Below are 12,915 nucleotides of genomic sequence, written 5' to 3' on the forward strand. Positions count from 1 at the left end.
GTCTGTACAAGGGACCCCAGTTGCCTCCCATCCCCGTCCGAAGAGGTCGACAGCGATGAGGAAGTGGGAGCCCGAGGCACAGTTGCAGCCAGGCACGTTTCAGGCCCACATGCGGTATCTTTTCCTGCTGGGCGTGAAGCGAGGCCAGTTCTCTCTGTGTTTGAGGAGACAGCCGTCAGCGTTCCAGCTAGCGAGGGCCGGGTGCGGGAATACGGGCCGTCACATCTTTAAATTTCTGTGATGACTGAGAGAGTGACCTTTTGTTTCCTTTAGGAAGTTTTCAACGGTTCCTTTTAATAGAAAACTTTAATAACCCTCAGAATCTATTTGTGCACGACCTTGACCATACATGTATTTGCACTAACCACTGGAAGAGTGAGAGTTTTGCTTTTGTGTCACACGCGTTGGGACACCTTCCATCCTAGCTTGTGATCCTGAACTAGATCACATGGCACTGGAACAGGATTTCTTTGAAAATGCGAAAGAACTTAGCAGTACAGTAGAGGTAGTCAAGAATTAGGGAAGTGAAGTAAAATTTTGTTAATTCTTGCTGTTTATCCCTTTCGCCTGTCATTTTATGAACTAAATCATGCATGTCTACCTGAGATTGCTTGGTTCATTTCAGAAACTTGGAGACATTTGACCCGAATGAAGAATACCCCTGCTCAGTTTACTGAGCCTCTCCTCTGAAAGGCCCTGTGTTAGTGGTGGGGGCGAAAGAGGAGGGAAACTGAGTCCAGGGCTCAGGCGACCTGCGCCGCTCCCAGCTGAAAGGCCGACACAGGAGTTGGCTTAAGTAGAGTCAGCGTTCATTAGAGGGTCGCAACTCCCATAGACACGGTTGGCTCTCGCTCCAAAAGCCCGACTCCCCGGGACCTTTGGGAGCCCCGATCATATAAGGAAAGCAGCAGTCACAGAAACTAGGGGAGCGGGGATGGCCAAGGCCATCTAGCTTGTCCTTTCAGCCCAGGCTAGTTTCCTAGGCCACCTGGAGTGCAGGCGAGAGAAACTGGGTGTCCGGTCGTGGAATCGGCGGCTGCGTCATCCCGTGACCTTGCTCCTTGGCAAAACTAGCTCATCAGGGGAGTAACTGACGGCCCCAGCAAGGGGAGCAAATTGTGCTGCTTAATTACAGGAGCAGATAGCACTTTAGAGAACGACAGACCAACCGCCTTCGCAAGCGGAGCAGGCAGATAATGTCCGTGGGAATGTCCGAGAAGCATGCAGTGCCCATGGGAACAGCGGAAACGTCCTTGGGAGCAGGCGTTGCCCACAGAGTCCTTTGTTCATTGTGTTCCTTGGGGCAGATGAGCAGGAGGCCCTTCCTATCTTCTGAGTACCTGGAGGGGCTATGCTTGAGTCGACACTGTATTCGACCCCGACATAACTCCTTTATTTCACATTCTTTGTGTCAGTCTTCCGGACAGGGGTTCTTTGTATCAGGGCCTTCTTCGGGGACACTGGGATAAGGGGGACACATTCGCCCATAGAATGATCATAGAGGACTCGCAGTCATACAAAGGAAGGTGCCGAGGTGTCCCCTAAGTCCTACGGAACAAGCAAAAGAAGGGGAGAGGCGTTGGGGCTCCAGGGGAGAGCACTCAGGTGTAACTCGCCTGAGCCAGGGCTGTTTGCGGCTTTGGGATGCACTGCAAAGGAGATAACTGCACAGCCTCAGGACACCCCCGACTCCCTGCTGCTGCTCAGGGTCCTCAGTAAAACTAAACCTTTGGAATACACGGCTTCCAAAAGCTCAGTCTGCCGAACAGACAGCATGAGAAAGGGGGTTTCTCCTCTGACCCTCCCCTATGGTCTCGGGTGCTGCAGATGACCCTCTAGCATCTGTCCTGAGACGGCTGCATTCTCTGCCAGGGCCGTGAGGACCTTCGGAGTGAGGACTGAGGGGTCCACCCCAGGCCAAGGTCTAATTCAGCCTCCCATTTCATGTCAGGTCAAAGACAGCAGCCCCTACGTGGGGCCTGCCTCCAGCTGGAGCCTGGCACGGTAGGTCTCCCAAGTGGCCTTGTCAGAACAGAAGTGTGATGGTGCCTTCCTCTGCACAAAGACTTTTGGCATCACCCAGAGGGAAAGAAGCACCCCAACGCTAGGGCTCGGCCAGGAAGACCACATGGCGCCAGCCCCGTGGACTCACAGCTCCGCCCACCCCAGGCCTACTTGCAGTTGGGCAGGTGGTCTGTGTCCTTGGGCCTCTGTGACTCAGCTCAAGAGGCCCAGGAGCCACCTGCCACCTACCTGCATCCATGCGGCCTGGCACACAGTTGGTGCTCAAGGAGCACTCCTGAAATGAGGGCAGGAGTCAGACCATCCCGAGACCCTTGAGTAAGCATTTCTCCCTACCCTGTGGTCTTTCCTTTAGAAGGTTCTAGTAGCTGCAGACATTATCTGTGGGCACTCACACTCCCCTGTGCCTACCAGAATCTTCCAGGTCATTGAAGCACTGAGTGACATCACAAGGCCTGGGGATCACTAGGGTCGATCTGGGAAAAGACACAGCCAGGCTGCCTAACGTTTTAGGGTCTTACGCAAACATCCAGGAGCAGCTTCCTACTCAATATGCAGGCAAAATCACCTCCTTGGGGACATAATCCCTCTTCTGGCTGCTCTCCGGAGGAAAAGCGAAAGAGGTAGTTGAAATATCATAGGGAAAATGAGGTTTGGGCTTGGCAATGAGTAAGTCGAGGCGTTTCACACCCTGAAAGAGGTTGCGTGAGCAAGGATGGCTCCGAAATAACCAAGTGTAGGGCAGACCCTCCCATTCCAAGCCATGCCGGGGAGAATTCGGAATGTGGCCCCAGCCCCCCAGGAAACATGCACGTGGGAGGCCACAGGCCGGGCCCGGTGCAGGGTGCTTCCCTTGGTATTCAGTACACCACGGGGGCAACAGTTCCCTGCAGAGCTCTGAAGTGTGGAGTTCCAAGTGAGTATTGGGACTGGAGGAGGTCTGGGCGCCTCCCGCAGGGCCAACTCCCACAGCCCAATGCATTTTCCCTGCCCCAGTGCAGGAGGCCTGAGCCTCACCCCAGTCAGGGAGAGAACAACTTAGACCATGTTTGCGCAATCCTGCCGTGTGAGACGGACCATCCCCTATAACACATTCGCGGCACGAAAGATAAACCGCAGCAGTCAGTGTACACCGGGATCGGAATGCGTACGCTGCTTCAGCATCTTCACCCTCTGGGGAAGGTACGTCTCAGACACGCGGCGGCACTGGCCATGCCGTCTCAGCACTCAATTTGGGCATGCATTTTGCACACAGGTCACGTCCCGTATACACGCGCCACCTCTCCGAACTTGAACTATTACTGTGCCCGTGTTGCAGGTTAAGAAATCGAGGCGTGGAGAGTTCACGTGATTTGCTCGGCTTTGGAGCAGCGGAAGTCTCCGCCAAACGGAGCTGCATGTGGTCAGCGCCCTGGCCCTGCACCGGTCTGGGCGCCTCCCCAACAATCAAGGCGGTTCCAGCTGTCTTCCGTGGTGACCTAATGCCTGACGCCTCAGGCCCCATGATTCACAGACCGCAGGAAGCCACGCGGCAAGGTCAGCAAGTGTCTGACACTCCACCCGACCCTACCACTTGGCCTCCGAAAGCACCGTCAGGTCCCCTTCTGTCCTGAGCTGAAGACCATGTCCCTGGAGAAGAAGACGTGTTTCGACAGGACTCTGTGAGGTAGAGAAGGTTCCGCTAGGATGTGGCTGATGGAGGTGTGAATCGCAGAAGCCTGCTCTAGTTTCTGGCATGGGCCTAATGCTCCCATTTACCTCTCCAGTCTGGTCCCTTCCCCCTCCCCGCCAGCTGGTTGGATGGCCCGACGTTGTCCTGTGGCTCAAGCTCCTAGGCAGGCAGAACGTCAGGCACAGGCCCGCCAGCAGTTCACAGCACAGTGCCTCCGGGCCCGTGACTCTCATGCGTCCACACTGGGTGAGGGTCTGTGGGGCCCTTTTGGACAGAACGTCTGTCTCCGTGCAGGGCAAACATGGCTTTGCCTCTGATTCTGCCTTGTGGACGTTCCTTGGCATCACACCCTGCATACTGCATACTGATTCTGCCTTGTGGACATGCCTTGGCATCACAGCCCAGCCCGATTCCTGTGCCCACCCACAGCTTGGGGACCAAGGACGGGGGAGATCCGGGACCGATGACTTGCTCCCAGAGGTCCCAGGACAGCTGCCACGGGTATTTCCCACATAGGAGGGCAAGCGACAATCAGGCAGAAGATCAGCTCCTTGCCAAGGAGGCTGGAGCTCCGGGCAAGCTCTTAACCCCGCCGTGCAATGGGGGCTATTCTCGGGACTATGGCCATGCCTAAGTCTCAAAGCACCAGCGACCCAGGGACTCATGCCCTCAAGGACAGGGACCCTGATTTCTCAGGAAATCCGTGCAGGCGATGGGGATAAAACACCTTGTTCTCGGTGTTCAAACGTGCTGGGAGGAAACTGCAGGATGCTAGCTCCCTGGTACAGGTGGACATTTCTCCATGATCCAAAGGCACTTCTCCGAACGATTCCATTTCAGACACTCCTCTCAAACCCAAGACACACCATCTGTCTAGACTGGCAGATGCCACCTACCAGTTTCCCTATAAACAGCCCCCAAATGCCTTGGCTCGGCCCATTTACACTGGAGTGCTCGCCCCTGGAGGCCTACCTCATCTCCCCTTCTTTGACTTGTTCTAGAGGACTTAGGGGACACCTCAGCACCTTCCTTATATGACTGCGGGCCCTACACAATCGCTCTGTGCGTGGGTGTCTCCGGCTTATCCTAGTCTCCCCACCACCAGCACAGGGCCTTCCAGAGGACAGGGGCTCAGTGAAAGTCTGGGGAATAAATGAACCTCTGAGCCCGCGTCTTCTCTATTCCCGTGAAATGCCTCCCACTTTCTGGAACGAACCAAGCAGATCCAGCTATATACAATTGTTTCACAGAATGGCGGACGAGAAAAGAGAAGATGCAGGAATTAACAAGGTTTTACTTTTATTTCCGTACTTCTTGACCACCTTGGATTTACTAGTGAGTTCTTTCACATGTCTATGAAAACCCTGTTCCAGTGCCATGTGATCTAGTCCAGGATCACAAACTAGGATGGAAGGTGTCTCAATTTGTGTTACACAATCGCAAAACTCTCACTCTTGGACAGGTTAGTGAAAATGTATGGTCATGTATGGTCAACGTCACGCACAAACTTAGATGCCATTCATTTTAAACCTTGTATTGAAAGGGATGACATTTGAACAATTCTTAAAGGTAAGAAGGATGTATTTCTAAATCATCATGGGAGCCAAGGATAATACTACAACTCGTTCCCCTAATTTGCGCTGGCCCCAGAGGCTCTCTCCTCAAACACAGACTGAAAAATAGGCCTCGCTTCATGCCCAGCAGGAGAAGATGCCGGACGTGGGCCTGAAAGGTGCCTGTCTGCAAGTGGGGCTCAGGCCTCTTCTTCCTCATGGCGCTGAGCCACTTCAGGCAGAGGATTCTTACTTTTGAGGTTGAGCAAATACTCTAGAACCTTCAGCTTGCTGGTTTCTGCGTGGGCCCTGGGGCCCCACAGGAACTCGTAGCGAGCAGGATCGCTGTTGGCAACCTGCCGGTACACCACATACTGTTCCCGCACCCAAACCCTGGTGATGAGCTCCCTGGGCTCCCCATAGATGCAATGCTCCCTTCCATCATACAGCCCCATGACATTCAGGGATTTCCAGACTTCCTCCTCAGGGGCACAGTCGCCCTCCAGGAGGATCAAGCACAGGAACGTGACCAGGAGGCCCGTGTTGGGAATGCAGTGCCCACCGTCGTAGGTGAGGCCCAGAGTGGTGCCCAGGAAATAAATGTTGTTGCTGGGGTCGACTTCCTCCACCTCAATGCCAAAGAGCAGCCTCAGGCACCGCGAGGCTCGGCTCAAGATCTCAGGGAAGTGGTCCTGGTGCTCCTTGTTGACGCGACTCAGCATTTCTGACCTGGTGGCCGGCTCCTTTGTGCGATACTTTAGGAGAAGGAACACCACCAGGTCGCCCATCTTCAAATGCGGTGCCTCTTTCTGGGAGGACTCGGCATCTTCGGGGTCCTCCCCGGTGCTCCTCGCCCCCTCATCTTCGTTACTGGGGCACTCTTCCTTGGGTTGGCTCAACGGAACGGCCTCCCTGGCAGCGGGGGAAGGACAGGCACCCTCTGGGCTCTGGGGAGGACTAGATGCCACCCCAGCAGCAACTTCCTCTAGGCTGTCTGACAGGGCAGAGGAAAAGGAAGATAAGGAGGAAGAGAGGGATACAGCCTCCTCCTCCACCTCCTCCTCCTCCTCAGTCCCAAGCACTCGCTCTTCCAGCAAGCCCTGTCTCTCTCCTGGATCCACATCATCTTCCCCCTGCTTGGAGAGCTCATTCATCTGACTGAGAGACATGGTGACTGTTGATGAGACAGCGACAGAGGAGTGTGGGCGGACGGTGGTCGGTGGGGACCCACGCCTGGGGAGGAAACAGAGTGTGAGCGACCTCACCTGAGAAATGCACCTCAGGCGGCTCTGAGGAGGGCGACTTACAGGTCTCCTCTTTAGGGTGCTCTCGGGCCTCACAGCACTCTCCCGTTTGGGCGTCCCGTCCGCTAAGAACCTGAAGCAACAGGTGAGACGGCTCCTCAGGGTGCAGCTGGCACAGTCCATGCTCGTGGGCTGACAGTATGGTGGGTACATTTGGAGACTGTGGGGTCTCCTTTCCTGGGCTGTGGGGGACCCACTGGGTACACATTCAGGGTGGGCACCTCACCTTACTTCCTGGCACGGCCTGGCCTGCCTCTGCTCTGCGACATGAGGACACGGACCTCCGACCAAGGCCTGCACCTACTGGATCCAGCAGCCCCTGCAAGACAAAACCAAGGGGGACCTTAACGTGCAGATGTCCAGCAAAGCCTGGGGCCCCAGTGCTGTCGGGAGAGGGTTCCAGACTCTGGGAGATACCCTCTCTTCCGGGAAGGCGGTCCTCTCCTTGCTCGTCCAGGGTGCCCATGTTTCCCACACCAGGGCCTGGCCTCCTGTCCCCTGCTGGCCTGAGGCAAAATATTGAGAACTGGTACACGCATCTCTGAGACTGAACAGAAGGGAGTGCGGGACCTCACATCTGACGGCACGTGCCCAGAGCCTCCCAGGGGGCAATCAGGGGTCAGTGAAATGTTAGATCCACTGATCCTGGGACACGGTCCCATCGTATGTCTCCTTGCAGGTCCTAGACAACACCTTCCTTTACTGAGCCCACTCTACTTAAAACAAGGCCTCCTCTCCATTAGACACCGGAAGAGGAACTGAGCAGAGCCAACCCACGCACTGTTCCGAGTTTCCCCACAGCTGACAGAGCAGGCAAGCCAGGCCTGGGCTCCCAAGTGTTCTGGTGCCCCTCAGTCCTCACCTTGATTCTTGTCAGGGCCTGGGATCCCGCCCATGCTGACCTGAGTCCAGGCCTCAAACCGGGGCCCTCCCCTCCCTGAGGCCACCGATCTGGGACTGAGCAAGTGCTCGGCTTCACAGCCCTGCTCAGGGATTCCAGGGCTGAGGGCAAGGCCCAATTCTGTGGGGACCCTGTTTGTTCTGCGGTGAACTCACTCGTCCCTCAAGGTGATCACCTTGATTCTAAGCAGGATCTGGTCCTCCTCTGTCCGTGGACCGGATATGGCTTCCAGGGATGGGCTGACGTCCTCCTCGCAGACCAAGGTTCTCACCGTCCTGAGAGCTCTGAGACAAAATGAGATGAAGCCGTAACTGCTCCCCCTTCCACTGCCCCAGGGTCACGCAGCACCAACAGCGGGCTGGCCCATCTTTTCTGGGGCAGAGGCCCTTTACATTGTCCACCAGAGACTTGTCTCCATTCCTACCTGGCCCTGAACTGACCCCCTACTGACCTGATTTCACCCTGAGTTACTGTCCTTAATGACAAATCCTCACAGGATGCGTGTCACAAAGGCAAAGCGACAGGAGGACACGGACCTCAGACCTGCACCTACTGGATCCAGCAGCCCCTGCAAGACAAAACCAAGGGGGCCCTTAACGTGCCGATGTCCAGCAAAGACTGGGGCCCCAGTGCGGTCAGGAGAGGGTTCCAGACTCTGGGAGACACCCTCTCTTCCGGGAAGGCGGTCCTCCCCTTGCTCGTTCAGGATGCCCATGTTTCCCCAACCAGGCCTGGCCTCCTGTCCCCTGCTGGCCTGAGGCATAACACTGAGCACTGATACATGCACCCCTGAGACGGAACAGAAGGAAGTGTGGGGCCTCACAGCTGAATGCATGTGCCCAGAGCCTCCCAGGGGGTCAACGAGGGGTCACCGAAGTGTCAGGTCCACTTATCCTGGGACACGTTCCCATCATACGTCTCCTTGCAGGTCCTAGACAACACCTTCCTTTACTGAGCCCACTCTACTTAAAACAAGGCCTCCTCTCCATTAGACACCGGAAGAGGAAGTGATCGGAGCCGATCCAAACACTCTTCCCAGTTTCCCCACAGCTGACAGAGCAGGCAGGCCAGGCCTGGGCACCCCAGTGTTCTCGTTCCCCTCAGTCCTCACCTGGATTCCTGCCAGGGCCTGAGATCCCGCCCATGCTGACCTGAGTCCAGGCCTCAGACCAGGGCCCTCCCCTCCCTGACACCACCTTTTCGGACTGAAGAAGTGCTCGGCTTCGCAGCACTGCCCAGGGTTTCCAGGGCTGAGGGTCAGAGCAAGGCAGACTTCTGTGGGACCCTCGTTGTTCTGGGGTGAACTCACTCTCCCTCAGGGTCGTCACCTTGATTCTTAGCAGGATCTGGTCCTCCTCTCTCTGTGGACCAGATGTCGCTTCTGGGGATGGGCTGATGTCCTCACAGACCAAGGTCCTCACCGCCCTGAGAGCTCTGAGACAAAATGAGATGAGGCCGCAACTGTTCCCCCGTCCACTGCCCCCGGGTCACCCAGGACCAACAGCGGGCCGGCCCATCTTTTCTGGGGCAGAGGCCCTTTACGTTGTCCACCAGAGACTTGCCTCTATTCCTGCCTGGTCCTGGACTGACCCCCTACTGATCTGGTTTCACCCTGACTAACTGTCCTTCATGAGAAAACCTCACAGGAAGCGTGTCACAAAGGCAAAGCATGTCACATCCAGTTACCCCTGTCTGGGGCCACCCGCATGGGGATGGGGATGCCTAGGTGCTGTGGGGTCTCATTCTTTCTCAGAGAGCGGGTAGCTACAGTTCTCCCCAAATAAATGTTCTCACCCTTCTAATCCTGGCAAAACCTCGACTCCTCTATTCATAACTTGAACTCATCCGTTCTGACCAAGGCCCTCACCTTCCTGAAGACCCTGGGAACGTCAGGGGGAACCACCTCCGCACACCCACGTCAGGGGGCTCCTAGGCCTGCCAGCAGCACAGAGTGGGTTTCAGCTGGTCCCCCTGGTCTAGGGTTGTGGTAAAATTGGTCCACCCCAAGCTACCCCTGTCACTCACGCAGGGCCTGGGCCCTTTCCCTTCTGCTGCCCTGAGGATGCAGAGGGGAGGCCAAGGCAACATGTCTCTTAGCTATCCACGCAATGAGGAAGCGGGGAAGGAGTCTCCTTCAGACTTCCTGCCAGGACTCCCACAGCGGACTGCAGGGGTTTTCTGGTATATATTGCGGGGAGCGTTTCTGCCTAGTGTGGAACCCCCAGTCTTACCTCAGTGTACTCACCGTGAAGCCTCTAAGGCCTTGGACTCGGCACCCCACACACCAAGGCCCTCATCTCACTGAGTCCTGCGAGGTGGACTTCAAGACACATCATTTCTTCTCCCGTGCCCCTAACAACCCAGCTATGTCATTGGGACCTGAGCCCACTGCTCCATTGTTGTCTGCGTGGGTGGGGCCCTCAGGCCTGCCTCAAAGCACACACTGTGTTTACTGGCAGGCCTGGGACCCCTCCCCTCGTTGCCCTGCGTCCAGCTCCATCAGGCCAATGCCCTCACCTCCCTTAGCCACTCCTCGGGTAGAAACTTAAAAACAACCAAAGCCACAGCCTTGCCATGAGGCACCCCTGTGTTGATGGCAGGGACAGGGCACAGTGGGGCCTCTTTAATGTGTGCAGGGGGCCTCCTCCACCCTTCCCCAGTCCTCACCTTGGATCTTGGCAAGTCTGGACCCACTTCCTCTGCCTACCTGGATGCCGATCCCTCAGACCTCTGGTACCAGTGTCCCTTCTCCTCCCTGAGGGTCCTCCCCTTGACTCCCAGCTGGACCTTGGCCCACTGCTTTGTCCCCTTGAGACCCTCCTCCTCATACCAAGTCCCCAGTCTTTCCCAGACACCGAGTTGGAAACCAGGACATGCTTCCCGTGCTCATGCCACCATGGGCCATCCAGGACTGAATCGGTCCTCCCTCTGTGTCCTCATCCTCAATGCTGGCAGGCCTGCCCCCCCCTCCCCGCCCAAGCCCCGGTTCTGCCAGCCTGAGGCCCTGCTACTCACACCAAGTCCTGTCACCTCTCAGAAGGGGATGCCACAGTCAGAAAACAACGCACGTGGTCCTCCTGCCCTGGGGTCTGCCAGGGCTCATACCAGGGGCGGACTTTGGTGGGGTACCCTCTGTTGTGGGTCCTGGGACCTCTCAGTCCTCCTTCGCGGCCCTCAACTTCACCCGGCAAATCCTGGACCCTCCCTCTTACGACCCACGGCCTTGCTCCCACAGAGAGCCCTCCGAGCCTCACACACCGGGTGCGGACGGCAGGACATGCCACTCGGGGCCGTCCCTCTGGACCTCCCAGGGCTGACTGTTCTGCGGCAGAGGATCCCCCGGTCCTCCGCCAATGTCCTCACCGTGACACCAGCGGGACCAGGGGTCCTCCGCTCTGCCGCCAGAGGCCTTGCTCCTTATTCCAACCACCCCCAGTCCCAAAGTCCCCGATGCAGATCTCAGGAACCGCCACGTGTGCTCACACCCCCTCCTGCCCTCCCCGCCCCCCCCCCAACGTCCGCGTAAGCCCTGCTAGAGGTGCCGCTGTTCTGGCGTCCAGGGTCCCTCAATCTCACTTAGGGTCCTCTCCTTGTCTCGGGCACGGCCTGGGCCCTCCCCCTGCTGACCTGCGGTTGCTCCCCTCAGATGTTGTCCTGGACTCCCGGAGTCTCTCTGGAGGGTGCGGTTCGGTGGCGGTGGGGTAGTTTTCGGCCCGACGGCCCAGCCCCGGGGACTCTCCGTGCTGACAGTGGCGGCACCCTGGATTCTGTGGGGGCCCTCCGTCTTCCCTCAGGGTCGTACCTTGAATCTCTGCCGGACTGGGCTCCTTCCCTGTTCCGACCTGAAGCCGGCCTCCCAGACGCGGTGCTCACCTCTCCGACTTCCTGGACGGAAGTCACTTGACGTCACATCCGGACTGCACTTCTGGGGTCCCCCAGGCCAGACAGGAGGGGCGACACTTGGTTCCGTAGTGTTCCTGCAGTCCTCCCCCTGGTCTCGCCCTTGACCCGGCAGGTCCTAGACCCACATCCTCAGCGGCCCTGATCCTGTGCCCCTCATACCAAGGTCCCGTCTCCCCGAGTTCCCGGAGGAGGTGCTGGTGGGGTGCTCAGCCTGACAGCCCTGACCGCGGGTCCCAGAGCTGGCAGGAGCGCCTGGAGAGATTCTGCAAAGCCCTCTGTTCTGGGGCAGGCGGACCCCTCAGTCCTCAGTCCGAGGGTCTTCACAACCGTCGAGGAGAACGCTGCAGTCCCGGGACAGATGCCACAGGGGCAGCGGCAGCGCCCGTGACCGTGGGGCAGGGTCAGAGGAGAAACCCCCCTTCTCCTAGCTTCTCTTTACGAACTCGACTGAGACTTTGAAAACACTGTATTTTAATGGTTTACTTTTTACTAATGGCGCGGAACTGCAGCAGGGAATTCGGAAAATCCTGACGCTTTGCGCTCTCTGTCTTTTCTTGTTGAGTGCAGGAGTTTCCCGTTTCCATCGGCATTCATAGCGAGCAATACATTTTACATCTCTACCTGTGTGTCCGTACCTTAATACGTATGTATGTATGTATGTATATATATGTATATATAGGTATATATACATCCCACAGATGTAGAAAGGATGTGCTTATAAACTCAGATGTATATATAAAGTATATAGACACGTATGTAGGCGTGCCTGTTTATGATATATATATCATATATATATATCATATATATATACATATATACATATATATGTAAAAATCTCCATAATGTACTATAGAAGTTATTTGATGAAGAATAACTACACTTATTTTGCACGAACCTCTCTGATTCTCTCATCTGCTTCTAGTCTATTCTTTATATTCTATTAAAGTAATAATTTTGAAAGGCCAGTCCACACCCACTCAGATGGATTCACGTGTCTGTTAGCTGTCTCTGGAGACAAATGCTTCAAACCTCCTCTCATTCGTGCTGTGCTGGTGTTGTCCCAGTGCTCCTGGCATGTGTGGTCTGTGGGCTTCAGATTTGTGCAGTGAAGTAGGGAAAGGAGCTTAAAATCTTCCCCCCTACCATCCCGTGATCTGCACCATGCAGCCTACTGCCCCTCCCAACTACCTGCTCCCACATCCTACCCCAAACGCAAATACCAGCTCACCACCAGTCCTCAGTCTCCCCCAGGACACTCTCTACTTTGGTGCTTGGATTTCGTTGTTCATAGGGCGTATTTTTTTGAAAGACTTCATTTTTCAGAGCACTCGTAGGTGCACCGAAAAATAAAGAGGAAGGTCCAGAGATTTCCCAGTAAGCACCTGTCCCCACATTGCGTAGCTCCCCCATTATCAACACCCCCACCGGACTGGTATATTTGTAATAAGTGATGAACCTGTGTCGATACCTCATCACCGAACACCCATGGTTTACATTCCGGTTCACGCTTGGTGTTGTGCATTCCATGGGTTTGGACAAGGGGTACAGTGGCCTGTATCC

The 12,915-nt window shown here is 56.1% G+C and overlaps 1 protein-coding gene across 1 annotated transcript; it reads right to left on the reverse strand.

The window, feature by feature from the left end:
* Nucleotides 1–5,447: 5,447 nt before the first annotated feature.
* On the reverse strand, nucleotides 5,448–7,017 carry LOC105311464 (melanoma-associated antigen 8-like). Its single transcript, XM_011387451.1, has 3 exons — nucleotides 6,856–7,017; nucleotides 6,513–6,624; nucleotides 5,448–6,241 (listed from the first exon to the last, which is right to left on the reverse strand). Exons 1-3 carry the CDS (start codon nucleotides 7,015–7,017, stop codon nucleotides 5,448–5,450), a joined length of 1,068 nt encoding a protein of 355 aa, XP_011385753.1.
* Between the last annotated feature and the right edge of the window lie 5,898 nt (nucleotides 7,018–12,915).

This window comes from Pteropus vampyrus, unplaced genomic scaffold (assembly GCF_000151845.1).
Source record: "Pteropus vampyrus isolate Shadow unplaced genomic scaffold, Pvam_2.0 Scaffold1000004140, whole genome shotgun sequence".
NCBI classification, from domain to species: Eukaryota; Metazoa; Chordata; class Mammalia; order Chiroptera; family Pteropodidae; genus Pteropus; species Pteropus vampyrus.